The following is a 14,476-nucleotide window of genomic DNA, read 5'->3' as shown; positions in this document are numbered from 1 at the left end:
AACAAAAACATGTCATGAGCATTCAGTCCTAATGTATATAAAACATGAATGTTTCCGTAGATAGACAGAGATCCTGTAGAAAGGCAACAGACACAAACAGGAAGAGTTTGTACAGCACATCTGACAGACTTCATACAACTTACTTCACTTTGGATTTTAGCCACATGGACAGAATGTAAAATCTTGGGATCATCCTGAATGCTGAGGGCTCCCACCATCTTCCCTCTGGACTGCTCGTACTCTTTCTTATATTTCACCTGAGAAGGGATCACATAGAAATAAAACAACAGTTTGAAATGTGAAAGGGATTTTACCATCAATTGCAATTATGAAAATGGTGTCCATTCTCAAAATATAACAACTGATACTTATACAAGTAAAAGAATAGCAAAATGTAATAAAGCACAGTGAAAGAATGGTAAAGCAAAGGGAAGCATTGTAAAGCACAGAGACATATGGTAAAGCATATTTAAAAACATGGCAAACCAGGGTAAACTACAGTAAATGCAAAGTACCGTATAACTATGGGAAAAGAGTGGGAAAAGAGCAAATAATACAGTGGTAAACTTTTAAAATGGATGAGATTTAAAATACTATATTTTTGCATGCATTTCTGCTGAACCTGTGCTGAAACTTACATCACTGGCGATATTAGTGTGAGCTCGAGCAGCAAGAAGGGGAATCGCATCCACTTTGATCTCAAACTTCTTGGCTTTTGCTTTGTCCCATTCATACTTGTAACAGTTCTGCAAATCAGGAAATGGAAAGTAAAAAAAATGGTGTTAATCCAGTGCCAAAATTTTATTGAAAAAAAAAAAAGCTTATTGAATACTACATACCAACTATGTAGGACCTTGCAGTACTGTTCCTATATATACAAGCACAATGTGCTAAATCAGGGTTCTGCTGTTACAAGGGTGCACATGCTAATGATCACCATTGGATATAAATGCAAAATCCTTTTCTTCAGGTAAAACAGAGTCGTAACGTACAGTTTATATGAAACTAATGACGTTTTCCTTCCACTCAAGATTGTTCAAAGACTGATTACTGTTTGTAAAATACTTACGTCACTGAGGTTGTAGGCATTGACTCTGGACTGAATGAAAAATGGATAGTCGACAGGCAGGGAGCATTTGAATTTCTCTTTCTCATATTTTTCTTTATAGTTAAGCTGTAAAACAAGTGGACAAAAAAAGAAACAGAAAAAAAGATCATTTAGAAGCCTGTTTAAAAAATGTTGCTAGAACTCTGTTCAGCAGAAGCTGCGTGTTGAAGATACTGACGTCACTTAGCTGTCTTGCATTGATTGCTGCTTGTACTAATCCTGGGGAATCCGTCACTTGTGTGAATTTAACAGTATCTGGATGATGTCTGTATACACTCTGAAAGAAAAGAGAAAGTTAATGGAATCATATAAAGTCTATTAAGAAACATGTTTCATATGTGTGTGAAGAAAACCTTAACTGCACATAAAGATTGTCCTGGCTGGTATACGAATCTATCATTTCTTAATTATTATTATTTAGAATCACTAAACAGTAGGTTCTATTAGGAAACGATCAACTAAAAATAGCATGCTCCTATTATTTATACAATCCAAAACTGACTGTTACCTGTCTTACAAAGACTTACAAAATCAATGGTGTTAACAACTAGATGTCAGTATAGACATGGATTATGATTATGGCCTATTGCTATCTGATCTTGTATGATATGATATCCACTATTAACTGGTGTATTTCTGGCATGTGGAATTGTTTCACAACTTGGCTGACCTTCAAAAGTATGTGTGTGTTTCTTTTGATTATTTTTAATGGACTGAGAAAGTAGAGTAAAAACTGTTTTTGGAATGCTGTTTTGTAAATTGCCACTCTATTACAGTGCTTTGCTTTTGATACTGAATTTTTGTGCAGTAATCTTTACTGATTTTCTTTACATAGTATTGCTGTAGCTGACATTGTTAATTTATAATGCCCCGACATTACAAACTGCATGTAGTATAATGACTCCCTCTGGAATAGTCTTGTTCACATATCCGACGGACCCCTGGAATCAATGATGTCGGATATGACAGGTTCTACTGTCAACATTAATGATCTATTTTAGAACACTTACATCTTTACACTGGTATGATTTCTTTATAGCTTCATATTCAGGAGTAACAGTTTGAGCAAAATAGCATCTTGTCTTATCTGCTTCATAATCAGCCCTGTAGTTTTTCTGAAAAAAATGAAGAAGAAAAAATGTGTTTGGAGGTTGTTTTTTTTTTTTTTATGTACAATTTTTTTTAATACAAATTTAGAATGACCAATTATTATTTTTATTTATTTTGGAATGTCCAGCTATGTTTTTTCTCGTCACCGCAGCGAGTCCCCACACAGCACAGACGTTCTGAGGGCATGTGAGCGTCCTCCGCTCTCACAAGCTTCAAGCCATAACCAATTTTATGCCGAGCAATCCAGAGCAGAGATGGGCGGGGCTACCGACCTCAGAGAGCATCAGCCCTGCCTCTTATCCACTCTGAATATGTCTCGGTGTCTGGCCAGTAGGGTTCGCTGTTGTGCCTGTCGGTTGTCCCACCCCCCACCCCGGCAGCGTCAGAGCCAATGTGACTACCAACACTGTTTTGTTATCTTTTTTTAATATGTGTGCATAAAGACTACTGAGAAAGTCGCTTGGACATTATTGAACTTACATCACTCTTCAGCTCTTCCATCTTCTGGCAGTGGAGCATGTCCGGGTTCTCATAGCTGCCCATATAATGTCCCTTAACATTCGTCTCATAAGCCTCTTTATATTTGACCTGTCACAAAAAAAGATAAAAAATACAAATATAAAAAAGTCAAAAGATCAACTCAGTAACATTTAACTACACACAAAGGTTCTAGGAAATGTAACTGGCAGGATTGGCATTACTTACGTCACTAAACTGCTTCAGAACGCTATCCATTTTAAACTTTGGCGTGTCGCAGTAGTTAATACTTTTTCCTCTTGATTTCTCATATGAGCCCTTGTAATTTTTCTGAAAGAAAAAAAAGACAAATGTGTCAATGGGATGATACTTAAACTTGAAAATGAAACAGCAGCAACACACGCACCAGGCCATATCACCAACATTCGGTGACTCCATTTGTCATGGCGTTCCTATTTGCTGTTTTTAATACTTACATCACTCAAGATCTTCCCAGCGTATCGAAGCTGCCTCAGCAGAGGATTCTCTGTGGCAGGAAGCACATTATAATCTGAAACATTTTTAGTCTTCTCAAAATCTTGTCTGTATTTCACCTATTAGAAAAACAGGGACAAAAATGCTTAGTAACTTGCACTACCTTACCTTAAAGAAACCAAAGGAAACTTTCTAATGGATATTATAATTCTGACTTAATCCAGAACTCTTTACCCTTTGTAGTTATTTACATACCGATCTCTACATTCATCTGGTTTATCACCAACAGCCCCTCTACTATTGACCATCGCCAATCACAACTGTGATCACCTCTGCGCTTTGCAGTCCCAGTACTAGCATGACAAAGAGTTTCAAAGGGTTCCTGTGAATTTTGTGATTCTGAAGGTCAACTCAGAAGCATCTCAATAGCATGAGCTGTGGAATTAATTGCAATTTAATTGTAGGGCTTGGGGAAGGTTTAGTTCCAGTGCTGCGAGTATAAGCTCTGGGTACCTACCGAGCTAGCAGCAGTCCTTGCCTTCTTGTTCGCGTCGTACTCTGGGGTGTCTGTTTGCATGAAGTAAATCTGATCTTTCATATCCTCGTAAGCAGCCTGGTACTTTTTCTAGAATTAAGAAGATATCAACATAAAGTAGGGTTAGGGTTACAATGCATATAACGCAACGTGTTCTAAAAATGTTTTTTGGGGGGAGATAAAAATCAAAGGAAGTACAGTCATTTAAACTCAAATGCTGCTTGCTTGGCGTGGAATCTTCATTGAAAAGATGGAAATGCATTAAGAACTGGAGTAAAGCTTTGACAGACACAGCCCTTAGCTGTCATTGGAATAATCGTTAGCATGCTTCTGTGTTTGGTTCATACTTACACTACTGAGGTTGTCAGAGACCATTCTTGCAACAGCAACCTCATAGCAAGGCGTCTGGCTCCACTTGCCCTTGACATTCTTATTATATTCCTCGTGGTACTTGAGCTGCAGAGAAACAACAAGATCACCGCAATGCTCTTTTTATAGTCTGGAGAGAAAAGAAAATTACAAACAGTACCTACACACTCCTTGAATGCTCCACTATACATGTATTCAATCCAACATACTAAAAACTGACTATCTGAATTCACTGAGCAGGATTTTAACTGTTAAAATGCAGCTACCTGAAAGGGGGAGGCAGCTGTGTGATGGTTTATATTGATATTATCATTCACAGGCTCACAGTACTTACATCACTGCACTGTGTGATGGTTTATATTCACAGGCTCACAGTACTTACATCACTGCGCTGTGTGAACACCTTCTTGGCGAGGATCACCTCAGGGGGGTCAGCCAGTGAGGTGTACTTGGCCTTGCGCTCATCATGTCCCTTCTTGTACTGAATCTATAAGAAGCAAGATTGAAAAACAGATCATCAACTAAACACAGCAAGCCCTAGCACTGCTCCAGTACTAGATACTGCTGGTAACTTGTCTCACAATTCTCATTAGTAATTCATTAGTATTTGAATAACTGCAATAAGGAGCACTCAGAGTGATTGCAAGCACCATGCAACGGCAAGGGGATGGCAGCATTATAGAAACTTTCTTGCTTTTAAGAACTGCCCCCTGTGTGCTGCCTGTTTCAAGACAGCTGGATTAATAACACAAAAAGCCAATTTTAGTATCAGCTAATGTCAACAAAAATATCTAAGTTATTAGCAATATGCATTAACCCTACAACGTCTTTCTAAAATTGACCACCTGTATTCTGCACATTATGTTAAAGAGATCAGTATCGTCTGTCTTTATGATTGCATTGCAAAACTATTAAATCAGAGAAAACGGTGGATTACAACGTACATCACTCAGCATTTTCTGGGCTTTTGAAACCCTCCTGAGCTCAGGGCTGTCACTGTAAGGGTAGTACATAGTCTTATCCTCGTCCCAGGCTTCGGTGTACAGTTTCTTTAGAAAAACAAAATGTAAAACCATGGTTAGCATTTCAAATAACATTGTTTTCAAATCTTGCTTACATTATCACTTTAACCTCTAAACAACGTGCTAAGCACATTTTAACAAATAACATGCTCACAAGCCCTTAATTGTTTTCTATATTCACTACCTGCAAAATTCACTGTCATTTCTTCTGCTTTAATTATAAAAAAAGAACAAAAAGCTAAACCAAATGTATAAAAAAATTGAAAGGCTAACAGATATAAACAGTGATGGGGTTTAACCGGCAGTGATTTACTACCTTCAAAACTGTAAAACTTATTTTTTAGAAAGGATGTTAAGACTTGCTCTAAAGGATAAAGAAAAGCAGCCACAGCAAACCCCAAAACCATACTTTCAGACACTGCATTCATTCACTAGAGCCCAAGTCTTTAGAGGCATTCATTTGGCACAGGAACCTTTTCATGTTATAGTTACCTGACTGAAGTTAGCAGCATTCTTCACAGCTTGCACAAGTTCAGGGGCGTCTGGGGGGAGCAAGTACCTGTCCTTGACCTCATCCCACTTCTGCCTGTACAGAACCTGCAATACATAAGGAAGGGTTTCAGTGTTGTACTGAGGGCATTCCTACAAGACTGTGACATCAAGTTTAAGTGAATGCTTCAAGTTTATAAAGCTAGGTTGAGCCCTGAACAAAATCAGGCCTGTATAAGTCTGATACAGATGTTTTATTTTTCGTTACATATAAACATGTTTTGTTTGATGAATATTGAGGAGACAGGGGTGTCTCGATAAAGATGAGGCCGGGACCACATTTTAAAGGCACAAGCTTTCCTTTATTTCCCTTCATTCATTATAAGCCAGCTTGCTCTAGCAGCTTACTGCTCTCAGGTTTCTGCTCTCTGTCTAAACTTTGGGCATCCCTAACTAATCAAAACCCTTATCCCTATCCCTCCCCTCCCCTGGGTCAAACACCTATAACAACCCAAATAACACCTGCAAACAACACCCATAGGACCCTTAGCTGTCAATCATACCCCATAACCCTCTAGAACTCAGACACACACACTGGTGCATGTCAATACTGTAAAACCACCCTGGGAACTAGAGGGTCCCTAATGCATGTTGCAATATGTATACCTGGAGTTTATGAAATATTTGAACTCACCTTGCTAATAAGCTGTGAAACCTTTTTCGCATGCTCAACCTCCCTGGCCTTTCCGTCAAAGTTGCTCAATGTCTGAGATTTATGACCGTCCATGCGGTATTTGACCTAGGTTAAAAAAGAAATAATAATTAATCTTGACTGCCATTATTGGCATCTGCCGTGTAAAGACAGTCCCTTGGGCATAAAGCAGCCAAATTATCATAATCATCCTGTAAAGATTTGCAGTATGACTGCAGTTATACAGGAGTTTGGAGCTGCATGTCCCTGGGGTCCATCATAAAATAATTAATACATGACTACAGTCTGATTTACCTCGCTGAGCTGTTCCTGAGCCTTCCTGATCATGCGAAGCTCTGGGGTGTCAGTTTCAATCCCATAGGGTTTTCCTCTCTCCTTTTCATAATTCTCCTTGTATTTGTTCTACAAGGAAGATGAAGGACAGCAATTAAGTTCATGGTTCCTTTCAAGACACTCCCACCCATTGGTGATCCCCCCACACCCTTACCTGACTGAAGAGCTCCTGCATTTTTTGGCTGTGGGCCAGGTAAGGGGTCATGAATTTGGATGTGTCCACCTTCTTCTTCTTCTTCACCTTCCTCACAGGCAAGCCCGCCTGGAGGTCACTTCCTGATGACTGGGAGCAAGAAAAACACAGGTTAGCTTTACGAGATTTTGAGTCCCAGGTGCTTCAACTACAGGACACACAGACTGAAAACATGATTTACAAACCGATAACAAAATCGCAACAGCCCTAAAAGAAATGTTTAAAAACCAATGTTGTGAACCAAAGGGATAAATTGGGGGTTGACCAAAGTTGTCCCTTCCAGTCCTGGTCTTCTTCATAACGCTCTTCTAAATTGTTTAATTAAACCAATTAAACCTCCATCCAGACCCTAAAGTAGTTCATTATCTAATTGTATTGGTTAACCTGGGGCCCTCCAGGACCGTGATTGGACAATGTTCTAAACCAAAGGGGGCCGTGCATGGATGCTAGCCAAAACAATAACCTTTTTGAAATCATCTCCTACCGTTATACTGTGATTGTCAGTTATGCAATCCATAACAGAAAACAGAAGAAAAATACAAACTGTAACTATACTTATCAAGTGGCAAGAAAAAAGTGCACTGTGTTCTACTTCACTTCTATTTTGACGAGAATTATATTGAGTTGTACTATATCATACTATATCTCACTTACCTGCTGGATGTTCTTCCCATGTCCAAAATTGGAATTATTTTTTAACGAGCATACCACAAAACAAAATTAGCATTGAATTAAATAACAACAGGTTAACTTCACAATGCTGGAAACACAAACATATCTGCCATACACTTTAGACACCTTTGCATTCAAATTTAATTGAATAAACAAATTATAAAATATAGCCAAAAAACAAAACAGGCAAACACATTGGTCAGCTTGTAAGGCCTGACAGCGTTTCACAATGGCACAGATGCACTGAACATACAGCATACTTACCTGTAAGAGAAATATTAAAAGCTGATCAACAATCAACCACATGTTACGGTCACATGCAGTAACAGCATTTGCGTATTATAACAAGCTTGGGGATTGTTAACGTATAGGGCTAACACATTATGTTATACTTTGATATGAAGGTTATTTCAGGGCTTTGCTGTAAACGCAAATGTATCTTTCAAAATTCAGCTATTTGCAGTTCAGATTTTCAATATTTTTTTTTAGAAATTGGACGATGTTTTCATAAAATATACAGTTCTCTTTGTGGTCATAATGGAATAACCTTCAAAGCATAGATGTGTTGCAAAATGATCTGCATAGAGGCACTGGTTTACCTCTATGACCTTTGTATGCTGTATGACCTCTTCTTTACTCTCCTGTAAATATAGGACAAACTCCCTTGTTTCAAAATGGGGATCAAACACATATCAACAAACAGTAAAGTTACTGTGTCCTTTTCCAGCTCTGGTTGAATTCCCATAGCAGTCTTTTTTTTCCTGGTGTGCTAGTCTAACCTTGGATCTTCCACCACTGCCCCTTCATGACCTCGGGGTTTCCCTCATCTGTGATATTCTATCAGACGTCATGGAGCAGTCCACTGGCACACCCCCGCAAAAACTATTCATTGAAAACAGGCTTAATTCAGTCTAAAAACAGTAGATATAATGCAGGTCACTACAGAGAGAGGAGATCTATATTTTCTAAGGGGAATCCCTTCTCTCTCTGGCTTTAATGATTTATAGAGAGTGTCTGGACAAGGGGAACTGGTTCCACCAAGGGACAAGTTGTTTAACAATGGATTTCTTCAGTTATGATGATATGGAAAATCTTGACTTTAGCTAACCGCTAACAACTAAACTATACACCAAAAACAACAACTAGTAACTATGTACAAGCTTTCAAATATTTTTAAACAGCCCTGGCCTGTGTCCCAGCGACTGAGGGGACACACTGATATTCTATCTGACCAGCACAACTTCTGACTGACCTCACATCTATTCTTATTTGCTGTTGCAGTTTATTGTTGTTATGAGATGGTTCTGTAAACGATGCAAACACGCAAGCCCACAGGAACGCATCAGACTTTCCATGTGAATCAGTGTCTCTAAATCCGTACAGTGGAAAGTCACATGTCCTGATTATTCATGCTATTTCTGATGCTGGAACTTCACATTTAATAAACAACACCTTTACCTAACTTTAACCACCCATAACAATAAGAGGTTGATGTACTAGCATGGGCCAGTCGCAGCACAAACATACCGCAATTTGAACTTTTGTTACAACTATTCGCAAAGTGGACATTTTGTCGAATGTACTAAGAAAAAATATGTTAATGAAGAGAGCCGCAATATATTAATTTAAAAATCATTTGCGTCATCTTAGCGGGATCTCTAGCGACATTTTTCTTCTAATCAGCAGTAGTTGAGTTGTGGTTTGCTGCAGCAGAGGGTGCCCGAAGACTAACGTCTATACATGCAAGGGTGCAGGAATCAGAATAACATTGTTTTTGTTAAATGTAAACATCATATGTACAATGCATCCTGTTCTGTCTTCATTTTACCTACTTTAATACTGTTACATATATATAAAAAATGAAAGGCAGTTTAATCCCATCAGATTCTACAGTGGGGCCCCAAGCTTCCTCCCCAGAAAGCATAATCATAATCATATAGTAGCCCCTCATGTCATGCAAATTTGTTTTCAAGGCTTGTAAGTACACCCTGACTTTAGTGAAAATTAGGAACTTGGGTGTTCGTCTCAAATACAAGGAGCACAACTGGCAACACAAAGAGAAAAACCGGACTGGGAAATGGCAGCAACAACTACGACTGTTTAAAAAATGCTTTCAAAAGTTCTTAACAAATTAATGCAATTATAAATGGCGCAATTGTCGGCAGCTTTAGTACATCTCATTACAGTATTTTTGATCCCTCCCTGTTTTTGTGAATTTCTGCAGGAACGACCCAGAATTGGGTATTAATTTAAGGCTAAAGCACAAATAAGAACTGCGAGTGCAAAGCATTCATTAAAATGATGCAAACAGCGGTGTTTGTTTAGTACATTTCACGCCACATTTCCGTCTGGTTTGCATGTGGCTTACGACGATGGCGGCAGACGGAACGGTTTAGTACATCTGCCCCTAAGTGTTTTAGATTTGAATTTGTGACTCTGTGAAGTTCTCTAGCTGCTGTTGTTGTTTTTATTTATATACTGTATCTCCCGTTGTTACCACGGTTGACTGCTATGTTAGTGGACTGTTCCATGTGCATGTAGCTTGACTCATTTCCACCCCGAGAGCACCGGGTACAGGGTATACGAATGCAGCACTAGCTCCTGCTCTTTCCAGAATCCATCCCTCACTAAATCTGTCTGAAATTCCAGAGCTGCTGACTAATCAGGCTGTATAGATTGCACCCAGAGCTGGAAAAAAAGTACACAGACACCAGCCGCACCAATTCAAATAACACATATTTACTATCTGTGGCAACATTCGTCACAACCACCAGACTTGGGGAGCTCTATGCAGTTCTGAATATTGCAATGCAGTTTGGTTGCAACTCAGTAGAATGTGCCTAACTGTGCTGCACACGAGCATTCTCACGATGGAACAGTGGCTGTTTCCAGTTCAGTCTACCACTGTAGCACAAGCTTCCAGGACAATGGATGCCTGGCCCTGCTACACTTTATTTTTCTGATGTTTATTGCCCAATTTCTTTGAGTTTGAATCATGGCATGTGCTGCTGATCAGACGTCTTTCTTTTATCGTGAGCATACTTCCAGAATATAGAATGAAGTGACATGAATTTTTTTGTCTTTTGGAACTAGTCCAAGGATTCCACTTTAATTACGGTGCTATTATTGATTGAAAAAAAAAACAACTATGCGTGCAAGGACCTGGAACTCTGTAGATGCTGCAATAAGGATAGTGGTGCCGTAATTCAATTTTAATTAGGAAAGTGTCAATTGAAATCTGAGTCAATTTTGCCACACTCTTAGATGGTCAGAGTAAGCAAGCCAAATCTATTTAAAATGTCATTTTAGTAATAATAATAAATGCCTATTGGAGATAAAGGAGAACGTCTCAAGAATGTGTTCTTGACGTCCATGGCTTCAAGTCCAAGTCGTGGGTATTAAAAGAGGTTTTGAGAGTTGTTCAAATATGTGTCAAATAACCAACCATGTTGTTAAAACAGCAGTCAGGTTGCTAAGAGCAGCCACTGTGTCATGGGATGAATGGCTCAGGGTAACACAAGGATAATCTGCTTCTGTTATGATCTCACAGCATCCAGCATGCCATTGCTGTGAGATCTTTGATTATTACCGGGGCATGGACAGAACTGGAGATTATCTAGCACGGGTATAAACGCTTCCAAAAGTAGACTGGCTTTGCTGAACGTTGCCACAGCATAGCCATCATTTTCACCTGTTTATCATCCTACAGGGAATAAAGACAGAGTGACAAGGATGGCGAAAATAGAGTGAAAATAGGAGATGATTCACAGATGTGTAATCTTAAGAGTTTGTGAAGACTCGGTATGATCTTATAACACGATGTGCCTTTTCTTTATCAAAATAAATAAACAAATAAATAAATAAAATGTAAAGAATATATTTTTTAAAATAAAAATAAAAAATGTTAAAACCAGCAAGTACGCTCTTAAATTTAATCTCATTTCATCTTGAAATAGGAGATTAAACTGTTAAGATTTTGTTTCACTCTGCGATACAGGGGAGGTATCAGGTATTTTACATGGATGAAACTTCACTTTAGCAGTAGCTGCTGCAAGCAAATAATGATGTCAATTTCTGCTTTGGTCAAAACAGAACAGACAACAGACAACAAACAGCAAACAACAGATAACAGACAGCTGGAAGGCTTGAATGAAGACTGCCTGCCAGTGCTGGAATCACTTTCAATTTAAATAGCTGACCAAAGCTAGTGCTTTTTAACAGAAATTTAACATTTTACTACAATTAATTTACATGATTTTAAAGTAAATATAGTGAAAACCTAGGAAATCTAAGTGTTATTTCACCAAACAAATACATGAGTTTTCTTTAATTCTAAGTCCCAATATATAAATTTGTCTTCCATTTTCTACATTGCACGGGTAAAAATAACACATGAGTTAATGCTTGATGGAGACCATAAAGTACAGATTAGATAAACAAATAACTGGTACTGCTGTATAAGATTTGGGTTTCCTGTCCATTACATTCTGGGTTTCCTGTCCATTACATTACATTATTCTTCCACTAAAATGATACAACAAAGCATGGTCAGATGTGTGGTCTGCTAGTTCTGCATTCCTTTTCTCTTCACCTCATAAACATTCTGTCTTTTCTACCCCATCTTACATCAATACCCATGACCTTTCAGTCTCACATCCATTAAATAGATGCTTATTTTTTAAACACACTAAACTTCACTGTATTTTTAGTGAAGGCATAACATGTTGTAGTTAGTCCTTGCATTACAAACTACTGTGTGTGGTTTTTAAAAATCCCAACATCCATTCAAATAATATAGAGAGAGGAGGATTTACACAGCACAATTTCACAAATACAACAGTTCTTCTGACATAGCCAGCTAAATATGTATTCAGAATTGTGTTATGCTTTGCAACGCATTTCATTCAGCTAGAACAGGCAGCTGCACGTTCTCTGTGATTTTGGATTTCCTCTTCGGTACTCGATAAAAGGTCAGAAATCAATACAAACCGCTAGAAGCTTAGCTGCTGGATGAATTATTACATGACATTGGAAGTGCTGGTCTACAGCAGAGAGGACCCTATCTGAGATGGGAAATGACATTCCTCTGAAATGCCTAGAGGGACGTTTCTCGACTGCTGACTGCATGAGTATTGATTTAAGAATAGGCAGCTTACAATCAATTTACTTACTCTCTAAAGAACTAACAGTGTGTATATCAAACTTCATTTTATACTGAACAGTGTGTTTTAGATAGTTAAACAAATAGTAATAATAATCTGTTTCAATGTTCAACACTTCAGTGATGCAATGAAATGATTTACATACAAACGTATCTTACCTGCTCCACAACCTCCTCTTCATACTCTTCATACTCCTCCTCATATTCAACTTCCTCCGTTTCCATACTGGTTAAGTATTACAGATCTAAACACAGACACACAGATTCTTGATCTGATCAACAATGTCATGTTATTATTATTATTATTATTATTAGTAGTAGTAGTAGTAGTAGTATTATTATTTGCTTCATGCCTTTCTTTTCATTGTTTGTAAATGGGACATGTAGCCTTTGCTGGGCTATTGCAGGTAGGTCTCCTATCAGATATTTACTCTTGTGATTTTCAATGGCATCCTTCTTAGCTCTTTCGTCTCATAGACTATGCATGCCAGGTAGTTATTGTCGCTATAAACTGCAGTTTACATTGTAGCAAATAAATAATAACATATATTTAATAACAAATGTATATTTGCATAGTAAAAGACTATTACAACATACAGAGGGCATCAGATTTCCAAATGTTACCAATTAAAAAAATCATGACTATATATATATATATATATAAACTTAAAATGGGCATACCGTGAAAAAAAGCCAACAACCAAATTATCAGCAACCTCAAAATAAGGAAGCTGGGCTTTTTCCATTCACTGTGAGCTTAAACAGATACCCCTTCTTAGTCCTTTTTGCAGTTTTCCAACCTACAAGAACAATGAAAAAGATTCATATAGTCTAAAAAAATCAAGAAAAGTGTTGTTTCTACTTTTATCATGGAATGCTTTCATGCAGGCCTTTCAAAGTCAAAGCATCAGAGGCTTGACACCCGAGACAGACGAGCCACGACAGCTGGGTAGCGTGTCCTGAAGTTATTGCTCATGTAACGCTGGCCTGTGATTGGCTGGTTTTGTTTAGCGTGCTAAGCTGCAATTCCTTGTGAGGCTGCAGGTTATATATAGAAACGCATACTGCTGTCCCCTTTTTTAGCAAAGGTCTCAGATATACATAATCAAATTCATGATTTTAAAATACAAAAATGCAAAATTAAAATGAAAAATGCACAAAAACTGACTTAGAATATAACTCATTGTGTTTAGTAGCACTGGGGGGTTATAGTGATAGGATAAGAATACCATCACCTCTGGCTCACCTTAGATCAATTCAGATGAAGACACAGCAAGCCCTTGCTGTGTAGAGATCTTAGCTAGGCTAGCTTTGGAAAATTAAAAGACCAATCGGCCTGCAGCCACTTCTATGATTTTTGCAAATGTAAAAACACCCAACTCGTAATCAATGAGCGGAAAGAAAAACAGGAATATAATGCTTACCAGTGATTTAAGTAATATTTTTTCCAAGCAGCCAAACCTCTCCAACTCTTCCCTCCCGAGAAAAGCAGGGTGAGAGAACACAGCTGCCCCTGCTCCTAAATTATCATGTGGCTCGCGTGGCCAATCAGGAAGCATCTTTCTCAGGTTTCAGAGGCTAAATATACCTAGTGACCCCTTCGGAAGACCACCTGTTCACCAGATCCTAAGAGAAACAAATAAAGAGTGAGGGCTCGTCACTGCAGTGAGGTGGCAAGCAAACATCCAAACAGACCGAGCAGGATGGCGTGATGGTCTAGACCCATGTAACCAAGCAACCACAATTGTTTTTTATTCATATTCATTGAATCGAGATACATCTGAGAAAATTTATCTTTTTTTCATTTTACAGTGTAGGAGG

The 14,476-nt window shown here is 38.3% G+C and overlaps 1 protein-coding gene across 33 annotated transcripts in view; it reads right to left on the bottom strand.

Moving 5' to 3' along the window:
- Nucleotides 1-14,164, bottom strand: part of LOC121322830 (nebulin-like) — a 90,181-nt gene extending 76,017 nt beyond the window's left edge. For all 33 annotated transcript variants that reach the window (XM_041263186.1, XM_041263190.1, XM_041263185.1 and 30 more), the window contains exons 1-20: nucleotides 14,080-14,164; nucleotides 13,337-13,455; nucleotides 12,815-12,900; nucleotides 8,094-8,135; nucleotides 6,784-6,912; nucleotides 6,591-6,698; nucleotides 6,279-6,383; nucleotides 5,588-5,692; nucleotides 5,018-5,122; nucleotides 4,456-4,560; nucleotides 4,056-4,160; nucleotides 3,687-3,794; nucleotides 3,172-3,288; nucleotides 2,924-3,025; nucleotides 2,699-2,806; nucleotides 2,119-2,223; nucleotides 1,287-1,385; nucleotides 1,070-1,174; nucleotides 639-746; nucleotides 144-257 (exon numbers count right to left, since the gene is read on the bottom strand). In XM_041263186.1, coding sequence (XP_041119120.1) covers nucleotides 144-257; nucleotides 639-746; nucleotides 1,070-1,174; nucleotides 1,287-1,385; nucleotides 2,119-2,223; nucleotides 2,699-2,806; nucleotides 2,924-3,025; nucleotides 3,172-3,288; nucleotides 3,687-3,794; nucleotides 4,056-4,160; nucleotides 4,456-4,560; nucleotides 5,018-5,122; nucleotides 5,588-5,692; nucleotides 6,279-6,383; nucleotides 6,591-6,698; nucleotides 6,784-6,912; nucleotides 8,094-8,135; nucleotides 12,815-12,880 — 1,836 coding nt within the window. In that variant the 5' untranslated portion in view covers nucleotides 12,881-12,900; nucleotides 13,337-13,455; nucleotides 14,080-14,164. The remainder of the gene's footprint in view (nucleotides 1-143; nucleotides 258-638; nucleotides 747-1,069; nucleotides 1,175-1,286; nucleotides 1,386-2,118; nucleotides 2,224-2,698; nucleotides 2,807-2,923; nucleotides 3,026-3,171; nucleotides 3,289-3,686; nucleotides 3,795-4,055; nucleotides 4,161-4,455; nucleotides 4,561-5,017; nucleotides 5,123-5,587; nucleotides 5,693-6,278; nucleotides 6,384-6,590; nucleotides 6,699-6,783; nucleotides 6,913-8,093; nucleotides 8,136-12,814; nucleotides 12,901-13,336; nucleotides 13,456-14,079) is intronic.
- Between the last annotated feature and the right edge of the window lie 312 nt (nucleotides 14,165-14,476).

Source organism: Polyodon spathula, chromosome 11 (assembly GCF_017654505.1).
Source record: "Polyodon spathula isolate WHYD16114869_AA chromosome 11, ASM1765450v1, whole genome shotgun sequence".
In the NCBI taxonomy this organism is placed as follows: domain Eukaryota; kingdom Metazoa; phylum Chordata; class Actinopteri; order Acipenseriformes; family Polyodontidae; genus Polyodon; species Polyodon spathula.
Note: the sequence above shows the minus strand (reverse complement) of the source record. Positions and strands in the feature narration are given on the sequence as shown.